The 23,653-nt window shown below is 54.0% G+C and overlaps 1 protein-coding gene across 1 annotated transcript; it reads right to left on the reverse strand.

Moving 5' to 3' along the window:
- Positions 1 to 149: 149 nt before the first annotated feature.
- GAREM2 (GRB2 associated regulator of MAPK1 subtype 2) lies at positions 150 to 17,531 on the reverse strand. Its single transcript, XM_025261411.3, has 6 exons — positions 17,259 to 17,531; positions 14,163 to 14,303; positions 6,180 to 6,310; positions 4,197 to 5,252; positions 3,079 to 3,242; positions 150 to 2,552 (listed from the first exon to the last, which is right to left on the reverse strand). Exons 1-6 carry the CDS (start codon positions 17,368 to 17,370, stop codon positions 1,532 to 1,534), a joined length of 2,625 nt encoding a protein of 874 aa, XP_025117196.2. The 5' UTR covers positions 17,371 to 17,531; the 3' UTR covers positions 150 to 1,531.
- Between the last annotated feature and the right edge of the window lie 6,122 nt (positions 17,532 to 23,653).

The following is a 23,653-nucleotide window of genomic DNA, read 5'->3' on the forward strand; positions in this document are numbered from 1 at the left end:
ACAAGGGCCGCTCTATCAGCTGCCTCTGAGGAACAAGTGGGCCATGTGCATAACCATTTCCAAGCTCCTCCCCTGCCCCAAGGGCACAGGCATCATGCCAGTTGGTCCCCACGGCCCTCTGAAAGAACACAGTTCCACGCACACTACTCTTCAGTGGTCTAGCATTTATTTCACTAGCCCTCGAGGCCTCACTAAGTGGTCGGCAAGGAAACCCAACGTCTCAGCATCCCAGTCTCTGTGCTCTACTTTGACTCCCCTCCGTGCTGAGACAGCCTGCTCAGGGCATGAGCGCTGGCACAGCTTCTCTACTCTTAAGATAGAAAAACAGAGGAAATAAATATCTAGATAAGGCAGACGAGAAGGCTGACACCCCTGGGCCTGACACTAGGAGAATTAGTGTGCTTCTGGTAAGTGAGACAGAGAAGAGCTCAGGGGATGGGTGGTTGGACATGACAGCCAACCTGCTCTGAGTGCCGGCAGATGGCCATGCTCGGGATTCAGGGCACAAAGACCTGCTCAGATGCAGGTGAACAAGCACAGGAGGCCTCAGCTCCAGGAGGATAAAAGTAGGTTCTCCCAAGCCACCTGCACCAGCGACAGAAAGCCAGGGAAGGACACCAGGTGTTTGCAGGAGTCATGGGATGGGGCGGGAGACCAGTGGGAGTGCTTGAAGGCCACCCACCTTGGAATGAGGGTGCAGCTGCCCTTAGAATCACTGCCCTTCCACAGAAACAGAGTCGTCACATACTGGACCCAACAGGCAGGACAGAGGGCTAGATGCAATGAGATTGGGGCAGAGGCCAGAGCGCTGGAAACATGGGGAGCAAATGCCTCCCTCACCAGGTAAGTGGGTCAAGGGCAGGGCTGTGGCCTTCCAAAGGCATCACCCAAGAACCAGAGCCCACAGGTGGAGCTCTGCACGTGTCGGCTCAGGCTTGTACGCGATACACCTGTGTTTGGGGCCAGGGACCCAGCACATGGTAAAGCGGGGGGACAGGGGGTAAAGAGGGCATCCCAGAGATACAGAAATTCGCCCTCCAACTCTGAGGCAGCTTGGAGCAGAGTCCACAGAGGACAACGGGCACTTGGGGAATCTGTGCTTCAGTGGTGGGCCGTCGTCTTCCCTCGTCTCCGGCCTGCACCTACAAGCTGTGGACTGAGTGCAAGCTGTCAGGGGAGCTCCACAGCAGGACGGAGGGAGCTGTTAGGTCACCACAAAAGCCAGCTTCTGGCTGCCCCGTGGGAATCACAGCCCTGGGCACCCTGTTCACTGGTGCCTTCAGCCCCTCCCCCACGTACTCTGCACACTCAGAGGCAAGAGGCATGCAGGCGTCTGGCCGAGAGGACGCCGTTTCCCAGCACGCCTCTCCTGGATTCACTCTCTCTGACTGCTGAGCAGCTGCAGTCCTGGCAGAGATTCTCCCGGCGGCAGGCCCCGCCTCGGGGAGGGCTGTCCCCCTGCAGAGCCAGGGCTGGCCCCCCGGGGGGCTTCCGGGCCAAAATTCCAGTCAGGTGGCCCCAAGCCGGAAAGTCAGATCTTGGGCCGCCAGCCTTTGATGAACTGCATGATCTTCTTGACCTGCAGCTTGGTCAGGCGGAAGTCATCTGCCAGGATGTCCTCACTGAGCTGCACGAAGATGCTGCCGTCTATGCGCTCTCGGGCAAAGAAGCTGACCACGTCCTCTGAGAGCCCGATAAAACGCAGACTTCGGGAGACCTCCTCCAGGGAGAGTGCAGAGAGGTCAGCAGGGGGCTGCCAGGAGGTGGCTTCTCGGCCTCCCCAGGCCGTGGCCCCATCCCGGGGACTGGCAGGAGGCCCTTCAAGGCGCCCCTGGGTGAGGAGTCGCGCTCCACCAGCCTCGGGGCCCTGTGGGGCCACCGGTGACAGTGGGGTGGGGCCCTGCCGCAACACCAAGCCTTCGGGCTCAAAGGCCTTGGGGGGTCCAAGTGGCGAGAGGCCAGGCCCAGGGGCCCCCACGGCTCTGGGCTCCTGACAGCGCAGCAGCTCAGGCTCTGGAGAACTGCCCCGGCCCAGCTCAAAGGGGTCAAAGGGCTCCAGGGAGGGTTCCTGCCACTCAGAGGAGGAGGAGGAGGAGGTGGGACAGGAGGAGGCGGAAGCTGCCAAGTAGGCCTGGCCTGGAGAGCCCAGGCCTGGGGAGTAAGCGGGGCTGGAGGTAGCCAGGGGACCTGAGGGAGCTGCTGGCCCGGAAGAGGAGGCCGCCGAAGGGCCCGTGGGGTAGGCAGGCCCGGAAAAGGGGTTAAGAGCTCCAAATGGAGCAAAGCGTTTCTGGGGGTGGGAGGGCTTGAATGGAGGTGGGCAGCCGTGGTAGGTCTTGGTGGGGGTGTCGGCCCCCAGGAGAGAGGCAGCTCGACTACTCAGGGGCTCCACAAGGGCCCGGGAGGCCTGGCTGGGCTGCGTGGTCGAGGGCAGGGGGCCCGGGGGTGGACGGCTGGAGGACTCGCCCACCTTGCAGTCTCCCCAGGTGCAGGGGTAGCAATAGAGGGAGTAGGCATCGGGTGACGGCGAGCCACTGCCACTTCGGGACCCCCCCCTGCAGACAGAAAGACAGACACAGACAGACGGGTAAGCAGAGCAAGAGGGAAACGTGACAGGCACACACATGTGCCACCACAAACCACCATCCCGCTAGGTCACAGAGATCCCAGCCATGCTGGCCCGTCCATCTCCCAGCCCCCAAGGCCTGAGGCCCTCTGAGATTGCTCTATTCTTCCCTCCGGCAACCTGCACTCCAGGAAAAACTAAACTGAACTACACAGAAAATTTTCAATGGCATGGAGTACTCCATCCTGCAGCAGATCTCAGTCTGGAAGGAAAGAGAGCCACACTCCCATGCAGTCATCATCATTTAGGTAAGCAGCCAACTGAGGCAGGAAGCCCCAGACCCCAAGGGCCCCTCCTTCAGGTTCGGCTCAGCAATATGCACCCTCCAAACCCCAGGGTCTGCAGTCTTCCTCTTCCTCACACTGGCTCCCTTCCCCGCCCTCTCCCTGGCCCCCTCGCCTGCTTCCATCCACCTGAGGTGGCCCAGGACCCAGAGAAGGAAGGGAGGGGCTCACCCATCCTGGAGGCCAGAGGAGTAGTAGGAGAGGCTGGAGCTGGGGGAGTGGATGGGCTGCAGCTTAGGGAAGCGTGGGGGTACTGGGGGGCTACCCAAGAGCCGGCCACTGCCACCCCGCGGGGGCACAGGAGGGGCGTTGAGCAGGCGGCACTCCTCCTTCACCTGCAAGCACAGGGCCATGATGCCACCCCCGTCTCCAGGCAGCTGGGCAAGGGGGGGTGCCTGCGACTGACCCACTTTGCCAAAAGCTGGCCTTGCTACTCAGCCACCCACCCCACCCCTTCTCGTCATCTCCAGCCTGTCAGACTCATTGAGAGTCCACAACACGCGCAACTGTCTCGTGCGGCCTTCAAAATCCATCGTGAATGTAAGAAGAAACAGAGAAGTAGACAAAACAAACATCAACAAGTAGACATATTCCTTCCTCAAGGAAAAGGAGAGAAAGAAGACAAAGGTGTAATGAGAAGAAGGGAAGGAAAAGTATCTGCCATCTGGATCCCTTTCTTATCGGTCAAACACTCAAAGTGGACTCCATGGGATATTAATAGGTGCTGTATATAGTCTGTGGACAAGTTCTGTTGGAAACTTCTGTGTTAAACCCAGATGAATGGGTTTCTGACCTGCAGGGCTTCTCGAAGCCTTTATTATAATGGATACTCTGTGGCTCCAAAGTGAGGATGGGGAGAGCTGGGAATCAGACTGTATTTTCTAAACTTTCTTCACCCTAGACCCTTCTTTTCACCAGACAACTTAAAGGAGCCTTTGTTCTGTGAAACCTTCTGGGTAACGCTGTTCTAGGCTCATCCCATACTTTATGCGGCTAGGGACCTGCTGGTATCTTTGTCCCACAACTCCCAAGGCCACCGTCCATGGTACCCCTTCCTACAAAAGCGTCTGCGTCTCTTTCCTCTTTTTTTTCTCCCCCCTCCCCACCTCTGGCCACCCTCTGTCGCACACCTCGGGGGCTGGAGACCGAGATGCCAAGGCAGGGGCCCAGGAGAACGAGCTTTCCAAATTCAAACCCTGCCCCGTGGCTGGCCACCTCCCCGGAAGGCCGGGCCCACAGAGCTCAGCGACCGGCCTCCCACCCTCTTCGCCTCCACCGCATCCACTCACCGCCTCGGATTTGGGAGGCACGGGAGGCGGCGCCGCCTCGGGCTCCAGGCGGGGCGGCCCGGCGGCTCCGAAGGAGATGAGGTCGGGCCCCGGGAGCGGCCGGGTCCTGCCCTCGACTAGGCTCTCGGCTGCCTGGTGCGTCCACAGCTCCTCGTAGGGGATCTCGGCGGGCGGCGCGGCGGGCTCCGGCCCGCCGGCCCAGTCGGGGATCACGTACTCCTGGTCGCCGTCGCCTGGTGGGCCGGGGCCGGGAGCGCGGGCGGGCACGAGGGCGCGCGGGGGCGCGGGCAAGCAGAGGCGCGCGCGGCGCGGGCTGGCGCACTCGTCGGCCAGCTCGGCGGGCGCCTCGCGCACTGCGGTTGAGTACTCGTCGGGGTCGAAGCGCTCGCGACAGTAGGAGGCGCTGTCGCGCACCAGGCGCTCGACGCGCGGGTCCCCGGCCAGGAGGCCCTGCGGCAACGCGAAGCGCGGCGTGTTGGTGAGCAGCAGGAAGTGCAGCGGCGCCGGTCCCTCGCGGCGCAGCGCCAGCCCCAGCACCACTGTCTTGGAGATGATGCTGACCAGCTTGTAGCAGTGGCCCTCCCGCACCGGGTGCAGGTCGTAGGGGTTGCGGGGTGGGCGGCTGGGCACCAGCACGTTCACCGGAAGCCGCACGCGCTCGATAATGGCGCGCACCGTGTGCTCGCCCTCCTGCATCTGCAGCTCCAGCGGGCTGCGCGTGCTGAAGCGGCCCTGGCACTGGAAGGGAAGGCTCAGGCTCTCGTTGGTGCGGTGGTTCATGCAGATGAGGCAGGGCATCTTGCCTTTGATGGGCCTGGGGCCTCCGCCGCCACCCGCGGCCCCCGCGCCCCCCGGGCCGCCGCCGCCACCGCCGCCGCCCACCCCGGCCAGCGCTCCGGCCCGGCCCAACTTGCGCAGCAGGGTCGTGAAGCGCGAGCGCTCCTTGGTGGTCTTGGCGCACAGGATCTCCGCCTGCCCCATGAGAGTGAGCTCGTCACCCGCGTGCAGTGTGAAGTTGTACACCTCGCTATCCTCGCTGAACTCCCCTGACACCACCTGGGGAACCCAGAAACAGAGGGAGGCCTTAGCCCCAGGCGGGGGAAAGCCAGTCCGGGGACCCAGGAGGGCAACCCTTCTTTTGGGGCTTTCCCAAGATCAAGAGCACTGGACTGAGGGCCTGCATTCTGTAGAGGCCACGTGGTCACGGTGGTGCAGCCTCAGAGTTACCTCTTGGAAAGGTAATTATTTTATTTGCTGTAAGAATTGCTGTAAGGATTAAATAGACTATAAAGTAAGTGTTAATCGCTCAGCCATGTCTGACTCTGTGACTCTATGGACTGTAGCCTGCCAGGCTCCTCTGTCCATGGGATTTCCCAGGCAAGAATACTGGAGTGGGTTGTCATTTCCTTCTCCAGGGATAGGACTGGGTCTCCCACATTGCAGACAGATTCATTACCATCTGAGCCACCAGGTAGACTTTACGTATACTGAAATACTTTGAAAATATTCAATATACAGCAATGCTTGTATCATTTTTTTACAATTGGGCAATAATAATCCTCCACCTATTCAACAAGACTACTCTGAAGAGGAATGAATTGATGGATAAGAAAGGGGTTTGTAAATAGTAAAGAGCTATCTGTACATTAAGTGGGGGACTGTTTGCACTCTATGTCTTCACAGCCACCACCTCCACCAGTAGATGCTAGGATGGCTGCCCTGAAAGATCTCCAAGTCAAGGCATGAACCTCCACACACATACCTCCACACACACTTCCTGCTTCCCCACCTTTTGCAGGAAGTTCTTGGGCCCAGTTCCAGAAAGTTCATACACCTAGCCAAAGACTTTCAGGGGGCTGCCGGAAGCCACACTGTGACACTTCTACCTCTCAGAACCTAGCGGGAGCCCTCCATCCAGGGTCAGGCTTGCCCCTGAGGATAATGAAACCTGGGGGCACCATGCCCGGTGCAGAAAGGACTGACCTTGACACTGAAAGTGATGGCTTCCATCACAAAGATGCGATCAGGAAAGACGCTGGCCACCTCCTCCACGCTGCTGAAGTACCTCACTGGCTCCCGAACATCCCGGGCTTGCTCCAGGAGCTTGAACTTCCCTGCAAAGGACAGAACGCAGGCTGTTAGGGTGGGCCTGCTTGCTGGGAAGCCTAGCCTGCATCCTGAGAGGCCTCATGGTCCCCACATCTTTCGCCCCTCATCTCAGCCAGTCCCTCTGGAACTCAGGTGGGCAGAAGGGCAGGTTTGCACTAGTGGAAGCTGGTCAGCTGGTTCAAGACTCAGCAGGGAGGTGAGCACATATTCCTAGCAAATAGAGCACAGCTCTTACCCAGTGGAGAGTTTGTGGGTGTGTGACAGGGCCAGCAGCTGTCTGCCTAGAGAAACTCAAGGGCAAACTGGTACCCAAACACTTGAACACCAACATTAGTGTGGCAATGGGGATGCTGATGCCTAGCTTGGTCCCAGCCCAACTCTGATTTGCTATGACCCAGACAAATCCCTTCCCCTCTCAGGGATTTTGAATCCTCATCTAAAGAAGCTGGAGCAGAGGTTTGCAGGCCCTGTCTGAATCTGGCCTCCTGTGTTAGCTTTAGATTGCTAACCCACACTGATGCAATGGGCAAACCAGGGCCCAGCCCCAGGCTTTGGAGACCCAAGGAGAGCCACTCTGACTCCTGATCTGTTCCCAAACCCTGCTGTGGTCCAACATCCAGCGCCACTGTCCCAGAGGCCTCAGATCTGAGCCCAGCAAGCTGCCTCCCTCAGATGAGGTCTTCCCGATCTGCAGTCCAAGGCTGTGTTTCCACTGGCTCAGCAGAAGCCCCCAGAAGACACGGGCTTTAAAGAATGATGCTAATCTGTAATGCTGACACCCCTCTGTGTTAACTGACCTCACTGGCCACATACCTTTTATGTGCCCACCTTGTTGTTGTTTAGTTGCTAAGTCGTCCCCGTCTCTTTTGCAACCCCAGGGACTGTAGCCCACCAGGTGCCTCTGTCCATGGGATTTCCCAGGCAAGAACGCTGGAGCGGGTGGCCACGCCCTCCTCCAGGGGATCTGCCTGACCCAGGGATGGAATCCGTGTCTCCGTATTAGCAAGCAGATTTTTTACTACTGAGTCACCTGGGAAGCCCCATGTGCCCACTTACATGAGCACAAAGACAGGCTGTGAACCAGGCTGGCATCTGGCCTCTTTTTAGGCCTTACACAGGAGGAAGAGAGTCTTGTATAGGCTGAGAGAAGACAAGGTGACTCTAACTTCTGCAGTGTTTCTGGTGGTTGCTGCCTATTACATTCATTTATTCATTCCACAAGCATTTATAGAGCACCTACTGTGTGCCAGACACTAGCCTAGGCTCAATGAGGGGGGCAGATCTGGGTAAGATATGATCTGCCATCAAGATATCAAATCCAGATCTAGTATGTGACAGCAGGGTGTGACGGGATGGCAGGATGACCACAACAGACTCGACAAAAGACGAGGAGACCACCAAGTTGAGGGAAATCTGCCTGTCCGTGTTGGGGGATCATAAGAATGAATTTTACAGAGTGAACATTCCACACAAAAGAAACGGCATGAGTCAAGACACATGGTCACAGAAGCAAACTGCCTGCCAACATGGTGAGTGCCTGGAGAGTAGGATTTGACGGGGGTGATGACGGGTGGAGCAGACAGCGACTGGGCTATGAAAAGCTCTGAATGCCATATGGTAGGACTTTATTCCATAAGAATGAAACCCACTGGAGTGTTCTGAGCAAAGAAAGACCAAGATCAAAGGTGAACTCTATAAAGATAACAGGGACACTTAGGTAAATAACCCAGTAACAAGTTCTGGAAAAGAGCAGGGGCATCAGCTGAGGGGAAAGCAAAAAACAAACAGAACAAGGGGTACAGGTTCCAGCAGGGAGCCTCATCAGACTGTGGTGACTGCCAAGTGTCGAGGGAGGAAGGGGTTGCAGCTACCAGCCTGGTCAGAAATGGAGACAGCAGAGCTGTTAACCAAAACTGGGACCCTGGAAGGAACCAGTGGGGAGTGAGAGAGTCAATTCCTACGCAGGTTGATAAGAAATCTGGGGGTCCCCAAGGAGAGAGGGGTCTGGGGATCTCAAGGAGGAGAAAAGGACAAACTTTTTTTTTTTCCTCTACGTTCCTTAGTCTTAGTCACATAAAACGTTCTTTCCTTTAAGAACTGATGATTACACAACAAACAACTCAGTTTAAACTCTGTGCTACTGCTAAGTCACTTCAGTCGTGTCTGACTCTTAGCGACCCCATGGACTGGAGCCTACCAGGCTCCTCCATCCATGGGATTTTCCAGGCAAGAGTACTGGAGTGGGGTGCCAGCGCCTTACTACGGAGCAAATTTGGAAAACTCAGCAGTGGCCACAGGACTGGAAAAGGTCAGTTTTCATTCCAATCCCAAAGAAAGACAATGCCAAAGAATGCTCGAACTACCGCACAATTGCACTCATCTCACATGCTAGTAAAGTAATGCTCAAAATTCTCCAAGCCAGGCTTCAGCAATACGTGAACCATGAACTTCCTGATGTTCAAGCTCGTTTTAGAAAAGGCAGAGGAACCAGAGATCAAAGTGCCAACATCCGCTGGATCATCGAAAAAGCAAGAGGGTTCCAGAAAAACATCTATTTCTGCTTGACTATGCCAAAGCCTTTGACTGTGTGGATCACAATAATCTGTGGAAAATTCTGAAAGAGAGACCACCTAACCTGCCTCTTGAGAAACCTATATACAGGTCAGGAAGCAACAGTTAGAACTGGACATGGAACAACAGACTGGTTCCAAATAGGAAAAGGAGGACGTCCAGGCTGTATATTGTCACCCTGCTTATTTAACTTATATGCAGAATACATCATGAGAAATGCTGGGCTGGAAGAAGCACAAGCTTCTTCCCGGAATCAAGATTGCCGGGAGAAATATCAACAACCTCAGATATGCAGATGACACCACCCTTATGGCAGAAAGTGAAGAGGAACTCAAAAGCCTCTTGCTGAAGGTGAAAGAGAGAGTGAAAAAGTTGGCTTAAAGCTCAACATTCAGAAAATGAAGATCATGGCATCTGGTCCCATCACTTCATGGGAAATAGATGGGGAAACAGTGGAAACAGTGTCAGACTTTATTTTGGGGGGCTCCAAAATTCCTGCAGATGGTGACTGCAGCCATGAAATTAAAAGACTCCTTGAAAGAAAAGTTATGACCAACCTAGATAGCATATTGAAAAGCAGAGACATTACTTTGCCAACAAAGGTTTGTCTAGTCAAGGCTATGGTTTTTCCTGTGGTCATGTATGGATGTGAGAGTTGGACTGTGAAGAAGGCTGAGTGCCGAAGAATTGATGCTTTTGAAGTGTGGTGTTGGAGAAGACTCTTGCGAGTCCCTTGGACTGCAAGGAGATCCAACCAGTCCATTCTGAAGGAGATCAGCCCTGGGATTTCTTTGGAAGGAATGATGCTAAAGCTGAAACTCCAGTACTTTGGCCACCTCACGCGAAGAGTTGACTCATTGGAAATGACTCTGATGCTGGGAGGGATTGGGGGCAGGAGGAGAAGGGGACGACAGAGGATGAGATGGCTGGATGGCATCACTGACTCGATGGACGTGAGTCTGAGTGAACTCCGGGAGATGGTGATGGACAGGGAGGCCTGGCGTGCTGCAATTCATGGGGTCGCAAAGAGTCGGACATGACTGAGCGACTGAACTGACTGAACTGAAGGATTATATGACAACAATGTATCCTGCTTGAGGACAGTTTCTCCTTCCTGAAAACCTTCTGGCTAATCCTGTTATCTTAAAATGTAAATTCTGGGAGTGGGTCTAGTAAGAGCTTTACAACCTTGAGACATGCTTTTGATTTATTATAATAACTACATAACTCCTGATGTCTATGTCAGAAGCTTTCTCTGTCCCTTGTCATACTTTAATAAAATTCTGCTACACAAAAGCTCTTGAGTGATCAAGCCTGGTCCCTAGTCCCAAAGCTAAATCTTCTTCAGAGATCATGAATCCAACACCGTGCACCGTAAGCTATCAGAAACATGGGCCAAACTGGGGAGGCCAAATGAGGCCCTGCAGGTGGTGCTCCTAGGGCAGGCAGGTGAGCGTGTGGGTGCAGGGCTTGGGGAAGTGTAGTCAGAAGTAATAGAAGATCACCGGCCCACAGGAGGCAGTGTCAGCTGTGGGGCAGGCCAGATAGCTCAGGGAAAAGGAAGAAAAAAGGATCCCAACCCATCGGGGACCCCCTTCCCAGAGAAATCCCACAGTGTACTCCTAGCAAGAACACACAGCGTTGTATATACAGCATGGGGGTTGTGGTGGGTTCAAAGCCCAACCAGAACCCAGACAGAGACACTTGTCCTAATGCAGAGAGCCCAGGGCAGCGCCTGCAGCGTCAACATCTAAAAGCAGGAAAAGGGAGAATCAAGAGAGGGGGATATGCCCAGAGAAAGCCAGAGGGAATGCACCCCATCCCTACCCCGCACCCTGCTCCAACTAATCTGAGACCCTGGTGGAAAGAGGCCTCAGATGAGCCACAGCCCTAGAGGGCAGAGGGATACCCTGGGGAGGGGACAGAGCAGGTCAGGAATCACAGGTCTGCCACCATCCAAGAGTGGCCCCCTTCTCTCATCCAGTCGCCGCCCCCATATCCACACACAACCACCCCCACCCCCACCCCCACCACCAATTCCAAGCAGCTAGGCAGGGAGAAATGCCCACTGCCCGCTGTGGGGAGAGCTGGAGCCAAGTCAGGGCTAGAGCCGGGGGAGGATGTGGCAGGGAAGATCGATGTAACCATGGTAGCCAGCACCACCCCCTCCGCCGCAGCCTGAGCCCAGCACCGGTCATCACTGCCGGGAGGAAGGAAAGAAGACCTCTGGGGAGTGATGCTTTGGCCCCTGGAAGCCTTCTCCTCCCTCTGCGGCCCCACTGGAGGCAGCTTCCTCTCCTGCCTTCCCCTTACAAGAGACAAGAGGTCTTCCCCCTCGACCCCCGCGGCTCTAGGGACCTGCCCCACCCTAGCCTGCCCCTCCTCCCTGCCCGAGACTCCCAAACCACATAATCGCGGTCCTGACCGTTCCTTCCAGCCTGAAGCTGGGTCTTGTTTGTCACCGCTCCCTGCCAGCACCTGACCCAGAGCAGATGCTCCTTAAAGAATGGTGGGTAAATGCACAGACTTGACAGTCGGACAGACCTGGTGCCACCTGCCACCTGTATGGTCTTGAGCAAATTCTTTAATCGCTATAGGCTTCAGTTTTCCTATCGGTAAAATGGAAGCATACAACTTGGCTCACGCGGTGCTCCGCGGAGTCCCGGAGAAGGCCGGTCTCCCTGCCTCCCCCGGGGGTGAACCTTGGCCTGGAGACCCGGGTCCCCAGCAGCGCCCCCTACCCGACTCGGGACCAGGCACCGCCCTGAGCTCTCCTCCCCTCTCCTTACCGCCCCCCACCCGGCCCACCGCGGCGTCTCTCTCCGAGGTCCGCAGCCTCCGCCCCAGCCCGCCCGCCCGCCAGCCCGCGCTATTACTAATTCACTAGGAGGAACCAGCGTCGGGCTGTGCACTCAGAGCTTCCTCGTTAACCTGCCGGCGGCCCCTCCCCCTCCTAGGGGGGCTTCGGCCTCCCTACCCCCGCCCCCCAACCAGGCGGGGCGCGAGCAGCCCACTGGAAAGATGGGTCAGGGATGCGAAACCTCGGCTAGCCAGCTTTCACCCCATGATCACCACCATACACAGTCAAGAGGCCACCCAAAGCGATGGAGGGAAAGAGCCAGAAGACCCGTGGACCCACAGTTCCCTAGGAGACTCTGGATCTCGGTTTCCCCGATTTGTTTTGGTTTTTATTGGCAGCGGGATCTTATTCCCCGACCAGGGATGGAACCCGCGCCCACTGCAGTGGAAGGGCAGAGTCTTAACCAATGGAGCACCAGGGAAGTCCCCCAGTCTTTGCTTTTTTGTCCCAATGAGATGACCTGGGACTTTTCCCTGGACCAATGCCAAATACCCAGGCTGGGAAGTTTCTAGTTTGGGCAGGCCTTCCCAGGGGCCCCAGGACAGAACCCTAGGTCAGAAAGATACTTGAGTTTCCTCATCTTCAAAATGGGGTGTAGGGACTACAGGGGTGTGGGAACTACAACAAGTTCACGGGGTGTTGTAAAAAGCGGAAGCCCTCTAAAGGGTTTGGTCCTGTCCCACTGACTCAGGGGAGAACCAGGCAGGGCCAGAGGGGGAACAGCAGACCTGTGAGGAAGCGGCTGGGAGCCTTCCCAGCTCCAAGGATTCCAACCTTTGTTGCAGGGTGAAAGTAAAAATCGCTCTGTCATGTTTGACTCTTTGCGACCCCATGGACTGTAGCCGCCAGGCTCTTCTGTCCATGGAATTCTCCAGGCAACGATACTGGAGTAGGTTGCCATTCCCTTCTCCAGGGGATCTTCCCAACCCAGGGATCGAAACGAGGTCTCCCACATTGCAGGCGGATTCTCCACTATCTGAGCCACCAAGGAAGCCCTGTTTCGGGGTGGGTAGCAGTTAAACACAGAACTGATTTAACTCCTGACTCCTGGAGCTCTGTAAGACTTCCTCACAGGTGCTGTGAGGCTGGGATGGTGGCAAAGCTCTGCCCAGTGTCTGGAAAGCAGCTCATGTTGATACACAGGAGCTGTGGGCTCCTGGGCTTGCATAGGGGCATCTCTGGGCTGACGGCGACCAGTCTTGCACCCTTCTCATTCAGGGAACAACAACCCTGCATCCCTGATGTGGCAGCCAGCACCAGCCCAAAGATCAAGATGCCTGGGTGCTAGCCCTTGCTCTTCTGTGCGACCCTGGGCAAGTCATTTCCCTTCCTAGGCCTCTGTTCCATCCTGTGTAAAATGAAAGGGCTTCTTTTTTTAGAAGCAGAATCCTTTCTTCAAACAAAATCTTTAGGACATCAGCATCACATATAAAATAGATAAAAGTAAATATTCATTGTTGTTGTTTAATTGCTAAGTTGTGTCCAACTCTTTGCACCCCCAAGCTCCTCTGTCCATGGGGTTTTCCCAGGCAAGAGTACTGGAGTGGGTTGCCATTTCCTTCTCCAGGGGATCTTCCTGACCCAGGGACCGAACTCAAGTCTCCTAGGTCTCCTACACTGGCAGTTGGGTTCTTTACCACTGAGCCACCAGGGAAGCCCTGGTCTCAAGCATAATTTTATTAAAAGTTTTTAAATTTTAGCATTCACTTAAGAGTCAATCAATGGGGACCTCCCTGGTGGCACAGTGGTTAAGACTTCGCCTTCCAATGCAGGGGGTGTGGGTTTGATCCCTGATGGGGAACTTAGATCTCACATGCCTTGGTGCCAAAAAATCAAAACATGAAACATAAGCAATATTGTAACAAATTCAATGAAGACTTTAAAGAAAAAAGTCAATCAACGAAAACAATAAATTTAACACAAGCATCGGAAAAACAGGATTAACGCTAGCAGATGCAGCCATATAATCAGCCTGGGCATCCCTTTATTTCTATGTCTTTGGGTTGTGCAATACTGAGAGAATCCTGGCAGGAGATATTTTCTTTGAGGGGCTGTACAAAAAGGGTTAATGAGGCAGACTGTGGTACACACCAAATGTCTCTAGTCGGGGTTTAAGGTTTGACTTGTAGTGGTATGAAGGTGTGGATTTTTTTAATCATTAGTTTCAAATCTACTTTAAAATGGGAATCAAAGGTTTGCAACCAGAAACCCAGGGCTTCACAGTCCAGTACAAAAACCACTGGACCCTAACTCTAATCCTGACTTTAGTCAGCACCACCCCCGCCCCCGCTCATCAGTCATGACCTCGCTCATCCCTGCAGCTCTAAAGAAAAGCCAGTCACCAACATCCAGTGCCCAAGACTTCCTGCACCCATCCCCCTGCCTACAGCCCCCACTGGCTCTGTGCCATCTGTCCCTGGGCACACCTGGGTACTGCAGGGGGATGTCAATCTTGGGCCCGATGACGTAGTGGCCCTCCTCCAGGGTGTGGGCTGTCACCGTGGTCCACTGGCGGCAGGAATGAATGAGCAGGATGTCTCGCTCACTGACGCCCTCAGCATACTCCCCTGGGAGGGGGCAGGCGGACAGAGGAGGGAGGAGAGAAAAGAGAACATTAGGAGGGGCAGAGAGGCAGGGTGACCTCCTCACCGAGACACCGCCCGAGGACAGCTCTCCACGATCCCCGTCCGGGCCAGCAATGCTCCAGGGACGGGGGCTGCCAGCTGTGAGCTTGGGGCTGAATCAGGCCCCGTCTCTCAGGGCTCAGGCTTCCGATGGGGCCCCCGCAACCAACCCTGCCTCCATCCTGCATTTATCCTTCGACTGGACTGCCTGCTGTCCCAGTCCATGTGCTGGAGCCAGGGGCTCCTCCCTCCAGGAGCCCTCAGGCCCAGGGGGCGGGAGGTGGGGAGAGATGTGAACAGAGGATGCGGGCCCAGTTTGAGGCACTGAATGGAGGCAGTCTGAGCTCTCACAGAAGGGGCAGCAAACTAGTTGGGGTGGGGGGGCAGGGGCAGCAGGGAGGATGGGAGACAGTGCTGAGCAGCAGACACTTGGGCTGGACCTCAGAACCACAACTCACACCAGCAGAATTCTCAGCCCCGAATCAGCTCCTGGGCCAGTCAGCTCCTGGCCCCCGCCTTGTTGGGGCCCCAGAGAGGGCTGAGAAGGGGTCGTCCATTGTGGAGTCCAGAGCTGTGGGTCACTCGGGCCAGGAGAATAGCAGGGCTTAGAGGAGCTGATTCACTGCTCCCTTGGGCAGCCCCTTCCTTCTCTCCCACTGCCACAGACAGGCTCCTTCATCCAAGGGACCCCAAAGGAGAGGGAACCTTTGGGGTCTCAGATACCCCCTGGCCCCACCTCAGAGAAGCTGCTTCTTGGCATTCCCTCCCAGAGCCCTTCACCTCCCAGTTTGTGGGACACAGTGATGAAGGCCAGAGCAGGGCGGGGGTGGGGGTGGATTTAGAAGCGGAGGAGGATAGTCCTGGGGGAAGCTGCACTGGGGCAAAGGTGTTAGGAGGGGCCCGGGCCCCAGAGGCTCCAACCCCAGCAACAGTTTCCAGGAGAGCAGGAGGCCGGCCCAGCTTCCAGGAGGCCTTGGAGCCGTTTCCTGGATGCAGCTGGTGGGGAGGGTGGGGGTGGGGGATACTCCCTCCAACACAACTTAATAAATTTCTGCCACCCAACCAAATGGGAAATGGTTTACTCTGATGGCTGGGGACTCCCTGAAGTGTGTGCATTTGATGGCGGGAGGGGAGTGGGGGGGCGGAGATGTGTTCAGGACCTTCAGGGAGGGCCTGGCTCTCACCGCATATATGTGTATATCTGGTTGGGAGTGTGGGGCTTTCTCCTCAACTCCTCTCCTGGAGCAGAGAAAGCTCTCCTACTCCGTAACCTCCTCTTAGAGCTCTCTAAAGCCCCCGCCTGCCCTTCCAAGGGATGCAGGCCACAGCCACACAGGACACACTCCAACCATGGATCAAGGTCACCAACAGTGGAGTCAGCCCAGCCACCTGGATCACAGCAATAGGGGCTTGTCACCCCTATGACGCAACTCAGTCTCACAGTCACACTAATGCACGGGCCAAGACATACTTTTGATCACATATTCACAACTCACAATTTTGATAACAAAAGGTGACCACAGCCGTAGCCACCACTGTCACAGACAGATGGCTGGGCCATTACACCAGTTGCTCATGCTCTCATTCATTCATTCAGTCCTTCCATAATCTTCATTAGGCAGGATGCCCTACCCCAAGGAGCCCGTAGCCCAGTAGGAGGACAATAAACTGACCATTGTAACGGGTGCACAGCAGGAGACAAGACAACAGGCCAGAGGTCAGGGGAGCCCAAAGGAGGCTTGCCTGTCCTCAAAAAAGACCCCCAGGAGGGGAAGATGCCAACTAGGATGCATGGGAAAGTGGCCAGGCACGACCTAGGACCAGCATATTCCATTTACACGCAGACACACACACAGCTTTGCTATTGACATCGGCATCACACGCTGATGATGGGCGAGAACAAGACACTGGACCACCAGGCACCCCTGCCCGACGGCCCAGGCACAGAGGCTTCACGGAGCCCGCTCCTGGACACGCTGACACTCGCTGTACCCACTCCGGGCCGCCGCGGGTCGGCGGAGAGGCTGCTGGCCCCAGCGGAGAGGAGACGAGCCTGAAGCCGCGGGCCGCATTAGCATTCAGGGAAGCGAGTGTGCCAACGCGGGCCAAACCCCTATTCTTCTCACACACAAAACCCCCGGCCTGGCTGCCAGCCCCGGCTCCCGCCCCTCCCCCAGCCAAGCGGCCCCCTTTTCCTGAAACGGTCCTCTTGCTCTGGGCAGCCTCCGGGCACCCCTCTCGGCCCCCCAAGCATCAGCAGAGCAACCTGGGCCCCCGGGGCCCCAAGGAGAAGTGGAGCAAGACGTGGGAAGGGCCAGGGGTGGGGGGCTTGGGGGCGCGCCCGGAGGGATGACTCGCTCCTTCAGGCCCAGAGGTGGCCTGCCAGTCCGCGGGGGCGGAGGCTGCCCACCACCCCCGGGCCGCGAAAGGAGGGTGCGAGAAGAGTCCCAAGAGGGCTGGGGTGGGGGTGGGGGGCGGCGGCAGTGTGAAGACAAGAGTCCGAGGCCCAGGGATGCGGGAGGATCGAGGTGAGAGGCCAGAGACAAAGAGATGGAGGGGGGCGCGGCCTGGACGGGGGTCCGAGGGCGGCGAGAGAAGGGGGTGCACCGACGGGGCGGGCTGGGTGGCTCCGCCAGGCTCCGGGGTCCAGCGGGGCCGGAGAGCTCTCTCCGGGGCCCGGCTCCAGTCCCTGTCCCAGGTTTCTGTCCCTGTGCCCGTCCGCGGGGCCCGGGAGGAGGCATACCCTCGGTTTCTGGACCCCGGGTCTCCGGAGAGGCGCGCCGGGAACAGAGCGAGGTCCGCGCGGAGGAGCGGGAGGGCAGGGGCCGCATCCTCACGGCCCCGCTGGCACCTGCCGGGAGAGCCCCCCGCGGCCCCTCTCCCCAGCACCCCCGGTACCTGGCCCGAGGCAGGCGAGCGTGGGCAAGCGGCAGCGGCTGACGATGAGATCCAGCGGGAAGGCGCCCATGCTCCAGCGCAGGCCGGCCAGCCCGGCCGCCAGCTTCTCCATGGCATGGGAGCCCCGGGGTCGCCGTCCCGGGACCCCGACGACAGGTCCCGTGCGGCCCGGGCTCCCGCTCCCGCCGCTACCTCCTGGGGCCGCCGCGGCGCTCCCCGCCTAGCCGCCCGGCCCGGGGCTGCGGGCGTCACGTGGCCGGCCTCCCCGCGGGGCGCGGGCCCCCGCCACCCGCCCCTCGCCCCACCCCCCGGCCTCCAAGTCCCGCCTCCCCGCCCGCCGGGTTCCCTCGCCCCCTCCCCGAGCGTCCAGGTGACAGCCGGGGACCGGCGACCCCAGGCGGGCGCCCGGAGGGTAATCGAGGACACGAAGCGGCATCTGCGGGGTCCGGCTCTCCTTCCTCGGCCAGCGTGTTGGGATCCCCGCTTTCCTGCCACGAGCAGAGCCAGTCCGAGCCCGCTGGTGACCCCCGGCCTCCGGGAATCGCCTCCCGTCTTGCTCCGGGTCCTGGCTTCGCTTCCTAAAGCTTCTGCCCATAGTTCAGCCGCTGCGATCCCAGACTCGTATCACCTCCAAGGTGGTTGCTGCCTCCAACACTCGTATCACCTCCAGATTCACACATCCTGGTAAGACCGCCTTATTAACCCCATTTTACTGATAAGCAAACTGAGACTCAGAGAGGTCAAGTGGCAGCTCGATTTGAAGCCAGATTTGACTACAAGTGGCTTCCCTGATAACTCAGTTGGTAAAGAATCCACCTGCAATGCAGGGGACCCCGGTTCGATTCCTGGGTGGGAAAGATCCACTGGAGAAGGGATAGGATACCCACTCCAGTATTCTTGGGCTTCCCTTATGACTCAGTTGGTAAAGAATCCACCTGCAATGGGGGAGACCTGGGTTCAATCCCTGGGTTGGGAAGATCCTTTGGAGAAGGGAAAGGCTACCCACTCCAGTATTCTGGCTTGGAGAATTCCATGGACTGTATAGTCTATGGGGTCACAAAGAGTCATACAAGACTGAGCAACTTTCACTTGCACTTGACTACAAGTCCCACTGCCTTCCCAGGTAGTCACCTAAGCCTAATACCACCCCTCTGCCCTCACCAAAGAGCACTTTCCAAGTTCCCAGCCCTTTCTCACCGATTGTCACCAGTCCTGTGAGCCAGATGACTCCAGCATAGACACAGGCTGGTGCTGAAAGGGCTCCATGGACGCTAGTCCTCAGCCTGGGTACCCCGCCCCCCAACACATACACACAAACCTTCTCTTTAGAGATGACTGACATCCCACATATGGTGACCTGAACCCCAAGAGAGATGGCACCAGATAAAATGGACACAACTTCTCAGCCGGAAGGGACATTTCCCATCACTGTTCAATCTCCATCTTTTGCAGAGGAAAGAAACGGGAGATGCCAAGAGCAGAAATGCTTTGTTTCTAAGGTCACAGAGCTGGAAAGAAACAGCTCTGACTGGAAGATAGTTTTCATCCAGACTGGGACACTTCTGAGAGTGAAGGAAGTGCTAACAGGGACAATAGGCATAAACCAGGATTGCAAGTGTAAAGCAGGGTCGGACCATAGGGCCACCCTATCCCTGAGAGAGGCCTCTGAGCCCTGATGTAGATGCCACATCACACCATTGCTGGTTCACTTCAGCTCTAGACCTCGGTCTCCAGCTAAGCCCTGCTACCTGCCAGAGTGATTCACAGGCATTCCATTTCAACAATCACACTTGAATTTGGTCCTTTTTTATTTTCTGTCCTAACTAAGGCCATCATCACCTTTCACCTGGTTCCCCTCACCTGGAACTCTTCTTAATCCTTATAACCAACTGGTCATCAAGTCCTGGCGATTCTGCTTCTGCCACTCGTCGTCTGGCCCTTCCTCCTCTCTGACTCTGCTGTTGCAGCCCGTCTTCAGTTCCTCCTCTGATGTCTTTCCTCCCTTTGTATTTCATACCGAAGTCAGTCTGGATTTGGGCTGAATCAGAGACTGCACAGGTGTGAGACATCAAGCAGAGCTACCTAACTGGTTGCTACCTAGTTGCCCACCCTCTAATTGTTGTAGAATGTTCCAGAACCTTTCTAGTGCTTTTTAACCATTGGCAGATCTCCAGGGACCTGAATGTGCCCAAACATATACATCCCTTCATTTGTTTAGGGCTCAGGAGTCATGTGGGAAGGAACTCAGCTTCTTGCAGATCTGTCCCTGGGCTGAGATTGCTGGAAGGCAGCTGGCAGCACGGAGTGCAGGGAAGCACCTGGAGGGAGGAGGATACTCACAGAGAGGCCAAAGTGGGCAGTGGGGTCTGGAAGCGAGAGCCAGGGGCCTGGATGGTGTGTTAGGCTGCGCCTGAGTTTCACCCTCTGGGAGAGTCTGTGGGAGACAGAGAGGTCTGAGGGGAGAAGGCAAGAGCTGGTTCACTGGGGTCCCAGCTGCTCTGCTATGGGTTCCCCCTCTGACAAGGTGAGTGGTGACAAGTAGAAAGGACATACCAGAGGTCAGGGATTTGGAGGAGGAGGCTGGGAAGGGGGGCTGGCCCTGGCAGAGGCCCACTGTTGGCCCAGAGGCCAGGCTGTGGCAGAGGCTGGCCAAGCTGCCCGTGAGTGGGCAGAGTGGTCAGTGGAGTAGAAAGATGGTGAAAGTGGGCAGCAGCAGCTTGGGTTATGTATAAAACAACTCTACTCCACCCCATCTAAAAGGACTGATGAACTTCTCTGAGCTCATGAACTCCGAAAGGACAGAGAACGTCTGGCTAAGCACCTCTGAGAAGTCTAGGAAATGGTGTATCCAATTTTGCTTTCAGAAAACTTTATTTTTTTTAAAGATTTTTTTGATGGGCACCATTTTTAAATCCTTTATTGAATTTGTTACAATAGTGCTTCTGTTTTAGGTTTTGGTTTTTTGGTTGCACAGCATGTAGAATCTCAGTTCCCCCGGCCAGGGATCAAAATTGCACCCCCTGCGTTGGAAGGCGACGTCTTAACCGCCAGGAAAGTCCCCAGAAAATTTTAACTGTAAACTAGAGATAAGAGTATTATGAATCCCCCTGTACTACTCTGCCAGACGCCCGGCGGGGCCCAGCGGGACCCTCCCCCAACTCGGAGGGAGGAGGATCAGTCCATGGCTGATCATATTTATTTCTCCTCCTTATCAAATTTCTAAAAAATAGCTTTATTGAGACATAATTCACATACTATACAATTCATCCATTTAAAGTGTACAATTCCAGTGTTTTTAGTATAGTCGCCATACTGTGCCACCAGCACCATGATCTAATTTTCAAACAAACCACCCTTCCCTAAAAGACATTGCTAACCATTAGCAGTCTGTCCCTTTCCCCAGCCCTCCCCCATCTGTAAACAATTGCCAGTCTACTTCCTGGCTCTATAAATTTGTTGTTTCTCTACATTTTCATACAAATGGAATAATAAAATGTGTGGTCTAATATGACTGGCTTCTTTCACTTGGCATTAAGTTTCAAGGTTCCCCCACGTTGCAGGATGTTTCAGTACTTCATTACTTTTATTGCTGAATAATATTCCAATGTATGGATAACTACATTTTGTTTATTCATGGATAAGTTGATGGATATTTGGGTTGTTTCCACTTTTTTGGCATCACGAATAACACCACTATGAACATTTGTGTACACGTTTCTGTGTGGATATATGTGTTCACTTCTCTACCTTGCGGTGGAATTACTGAGTCGTATGGCATCCTGGGTGTTCATTGGAAGGACTGATGCTGAAGCTGAAGCTCCAATACTTTGGCCACCTCATGTGAAGAGTTGACTCATTGGAAAAGACCCTGATGCTGGGAGGGATTGGGGGCAGGAGGAGAAGGGATGACAGAGGATGAAATGGCTGGATGGCATCACCGACTCAATGGACATGAGTTTGAGTGAACTCCAGGAGCTGGTGATGGACAGGGAGGGCTGGTGTGCTGCATTTCATGGGGTTGCAAAGAGTTGGACACGACTGAGCGACTGAACTGAACTGAACTGATGGCAACTGTATGTTTATTTTTATTTTTTTGGCCATGTCGAGTAAAACGTGGGATCTTAGTTCCGTGACCAGGAATCAAACTTGTGCCTCCTGCATGGGAGCACAGGGTCTTGACCACTGGATTGCCAGGGAAGTCCACTCTGTGTTTAACATTTTGAGGAATTGCCAAGCTGTTTTCCAGAGTGACTACTGTTTAACATTCCCACCAGCAATATATGACAGTTTCAATTTCTCTGCATTCTTGCCGATGTGTATTGTTTTTTTAATAGCCATTCTAGTGGATTTGAAGTGGTATTTCATTGTGGTTTTGATTTATTAATATATTTTCCTTAATGACTAATAGTACTGGGTATTTTTCCATGTGCTTATTGGATATTTGTATATTTTCTTTGGAGAAATGAAGATTCAAATTCTTTGCCTATATTTAAATGTCTTTTTATTGTTGAGTTGCAAACATTCTTTATATGTTCTAGATATAAGTCCTTTATCAGAGATATGATTTGTAAATCTTTTCTCCCATTTGGTGGGTTGTCTTTTCACCTGATAGTTTTTGGCAGCACAGAAATTTTTGCTTTTGATGGAGTCCAGTTTATCCATTTTGTTCTTTTGTTGCTTGTGCTTTTGGCATCATATCTAAGAAAACATTGTCTAACTTAAGGCTACAGAGATTTACTCCATGTATTCTTTTACAGATTTTATAGTTTTAGCTCTTACATTTAGGTATTAGGTTCGTGGTCTCTTTTGGGTAAATTCTTGTGTATGGTATGAGGTAGGAGTCCAGCTTCATTCTTTTGCATGTGGATATCCAGTTGTCCCCACACTGTTGAAAAGGCTATTCTTTCTCCCATTTAATTGCGTTGGTGATCAAGGATCAGTTGAACATAAATATCCTGATAGAAGTTTGAAAAGATCTTGGATATCTTATCACTTCATCTATGTAAATATTTCAATATGTATCTCTAAAGAAAGGACATGGACAACAGACTGGTTCCAAATAGGAAAAGGAGGACATCAAGGCTGTGTATTGTCACCCTGCTTATTTAACTTATATGCAGAATACATCATGAGGACCGCTGGACTGGAAGAAACACAAGCTGGAATCAAGATTGCTGGGAGAAATATCAGTAACCTCAGATATGCAGATGACACCACCCTTATGGCAGAAAGTGAAGAGGAACTCAAAAGCCTCTTGATGAAAGTGAAAAGAGGAGAGTGAAAAAGTTGGCTTAAAGCTCAACATTCAGAAAACTAAGATCATGGCATCTGGTCCCATCACTTCATGGGAAATAGATGGGGAAAAGGTGGAAACAGTGTCAGACTTTATTTTTGGGGGCTTCAAAATCCCTGCAGATGGTGATTGCAGCCATGAAATTAAAAGACGCTTACTCCTTGGAAGGAAAGTTATAGCATATTGAAAAGCAGAGACACTACTTTGCCAACAAAGGTCCATCTAGTCAAGGCTATGGTTTTTCCTGTGGTCATGTATGGATGTGAGAGTTGGACTGTGAATAAAGCTGAGCGCCCAAGAATTGATGCTTTTGAACTGTGGTGTTGGAGAAGACTCTAAACTAACAGTTTACTAATAAACTAACAAAATTTAACTGCAACTAGTAAACTAACAATATTTTCCTAGTATCATAAAATATTTAGTTGGTGTTCATATTTTTCCAACTGTCTAGTTGGAGAATTTATTTACAATTTATTTAAATCAAGTTCCCAATAAGATCTATGCATATTTTTCTTGCAATTTATTTATGGGAGAAACAGGACTATTTGTCCTGTGGTTTTCTTATAGTCTAGATTTTGTTGATTCAGTCCCATAGGATAGTTTTATATGTTGCTTTATCGTCTAATTTTCTCTAAATTGGTAGTAGATTGTTGGTAGTAAATCAAATACAGATTATTTGAGTTTTGCTTTTTTGGCATAACTATAAGAGAGTGGTCCTTCCATCAGGAAACACACAATGTCACATTGTCTATATTTCATGTCAGCAGCCATTGCTGATCCTTGCTTAAGTGTTACCTTCCCTTTAAAACACCTAATTTCCCAAGATAGAACTGACTCATCTTTTCTCAGTGTGCACACCACACCACTGCCATAGAATGTATTGTGTTGTATTATTAAACACACCGCCCCCATTTAATCTCTTGCTATGTGATTCTCCACATGGACTAATAATTATGTGACTTACAACGGGCATCAACAGATAAGGCAAAATGGTCCTTGAACTGAGAGGATGACATTTGAAGTCCAGTGGCTGTGCAAGTGACTTAATCTCATTCCAGTGGTGACAGCCAATTGTCAAAATTACAGAAATTTCACAAGTGGG

This window comes from Bubalus bubalis, chromosome 12, assembly GCF_019923935.1.
Source record: "Bubalus bubalis isolate 160015118507 breed Murrah chromosome 12, NDDB_SH_1, whole genome shotgun sequence".
NCBI classification, from domain to species: Eukaryota; Metazoa; Chordata; class Mammalia; order Artiodactyla; family Bovidae; genus Bubalus; species Bubalus bubalis.

Excerpts from the sequence above, each read along its gene's own strand:
- GAREM2 (XM_025261411.3), bottom strand. The coding sequence starts at position 17,370 with ATGGAGAAGCTGGCGGCCGGGCTGGCCGGCCTGCGCTGGAGCATGGGC. Across the intron at positions 6,311-14,162 it reads CATCCCCCTGCAGTACCCAG|GGAAGTTCAAGCTCCTGGAG; the intron begins GTGTGCCCAGGG and ends TGTCCTTTGCAG. Across the intron at positions 3,243-4,196 it reads TGCCTCCCAAATCCGAGGCG|GTGAAGGAGGAGTGCCGCCT; the intron begins GTGAGTGGATGC and ends CTGTGCTTGCAG.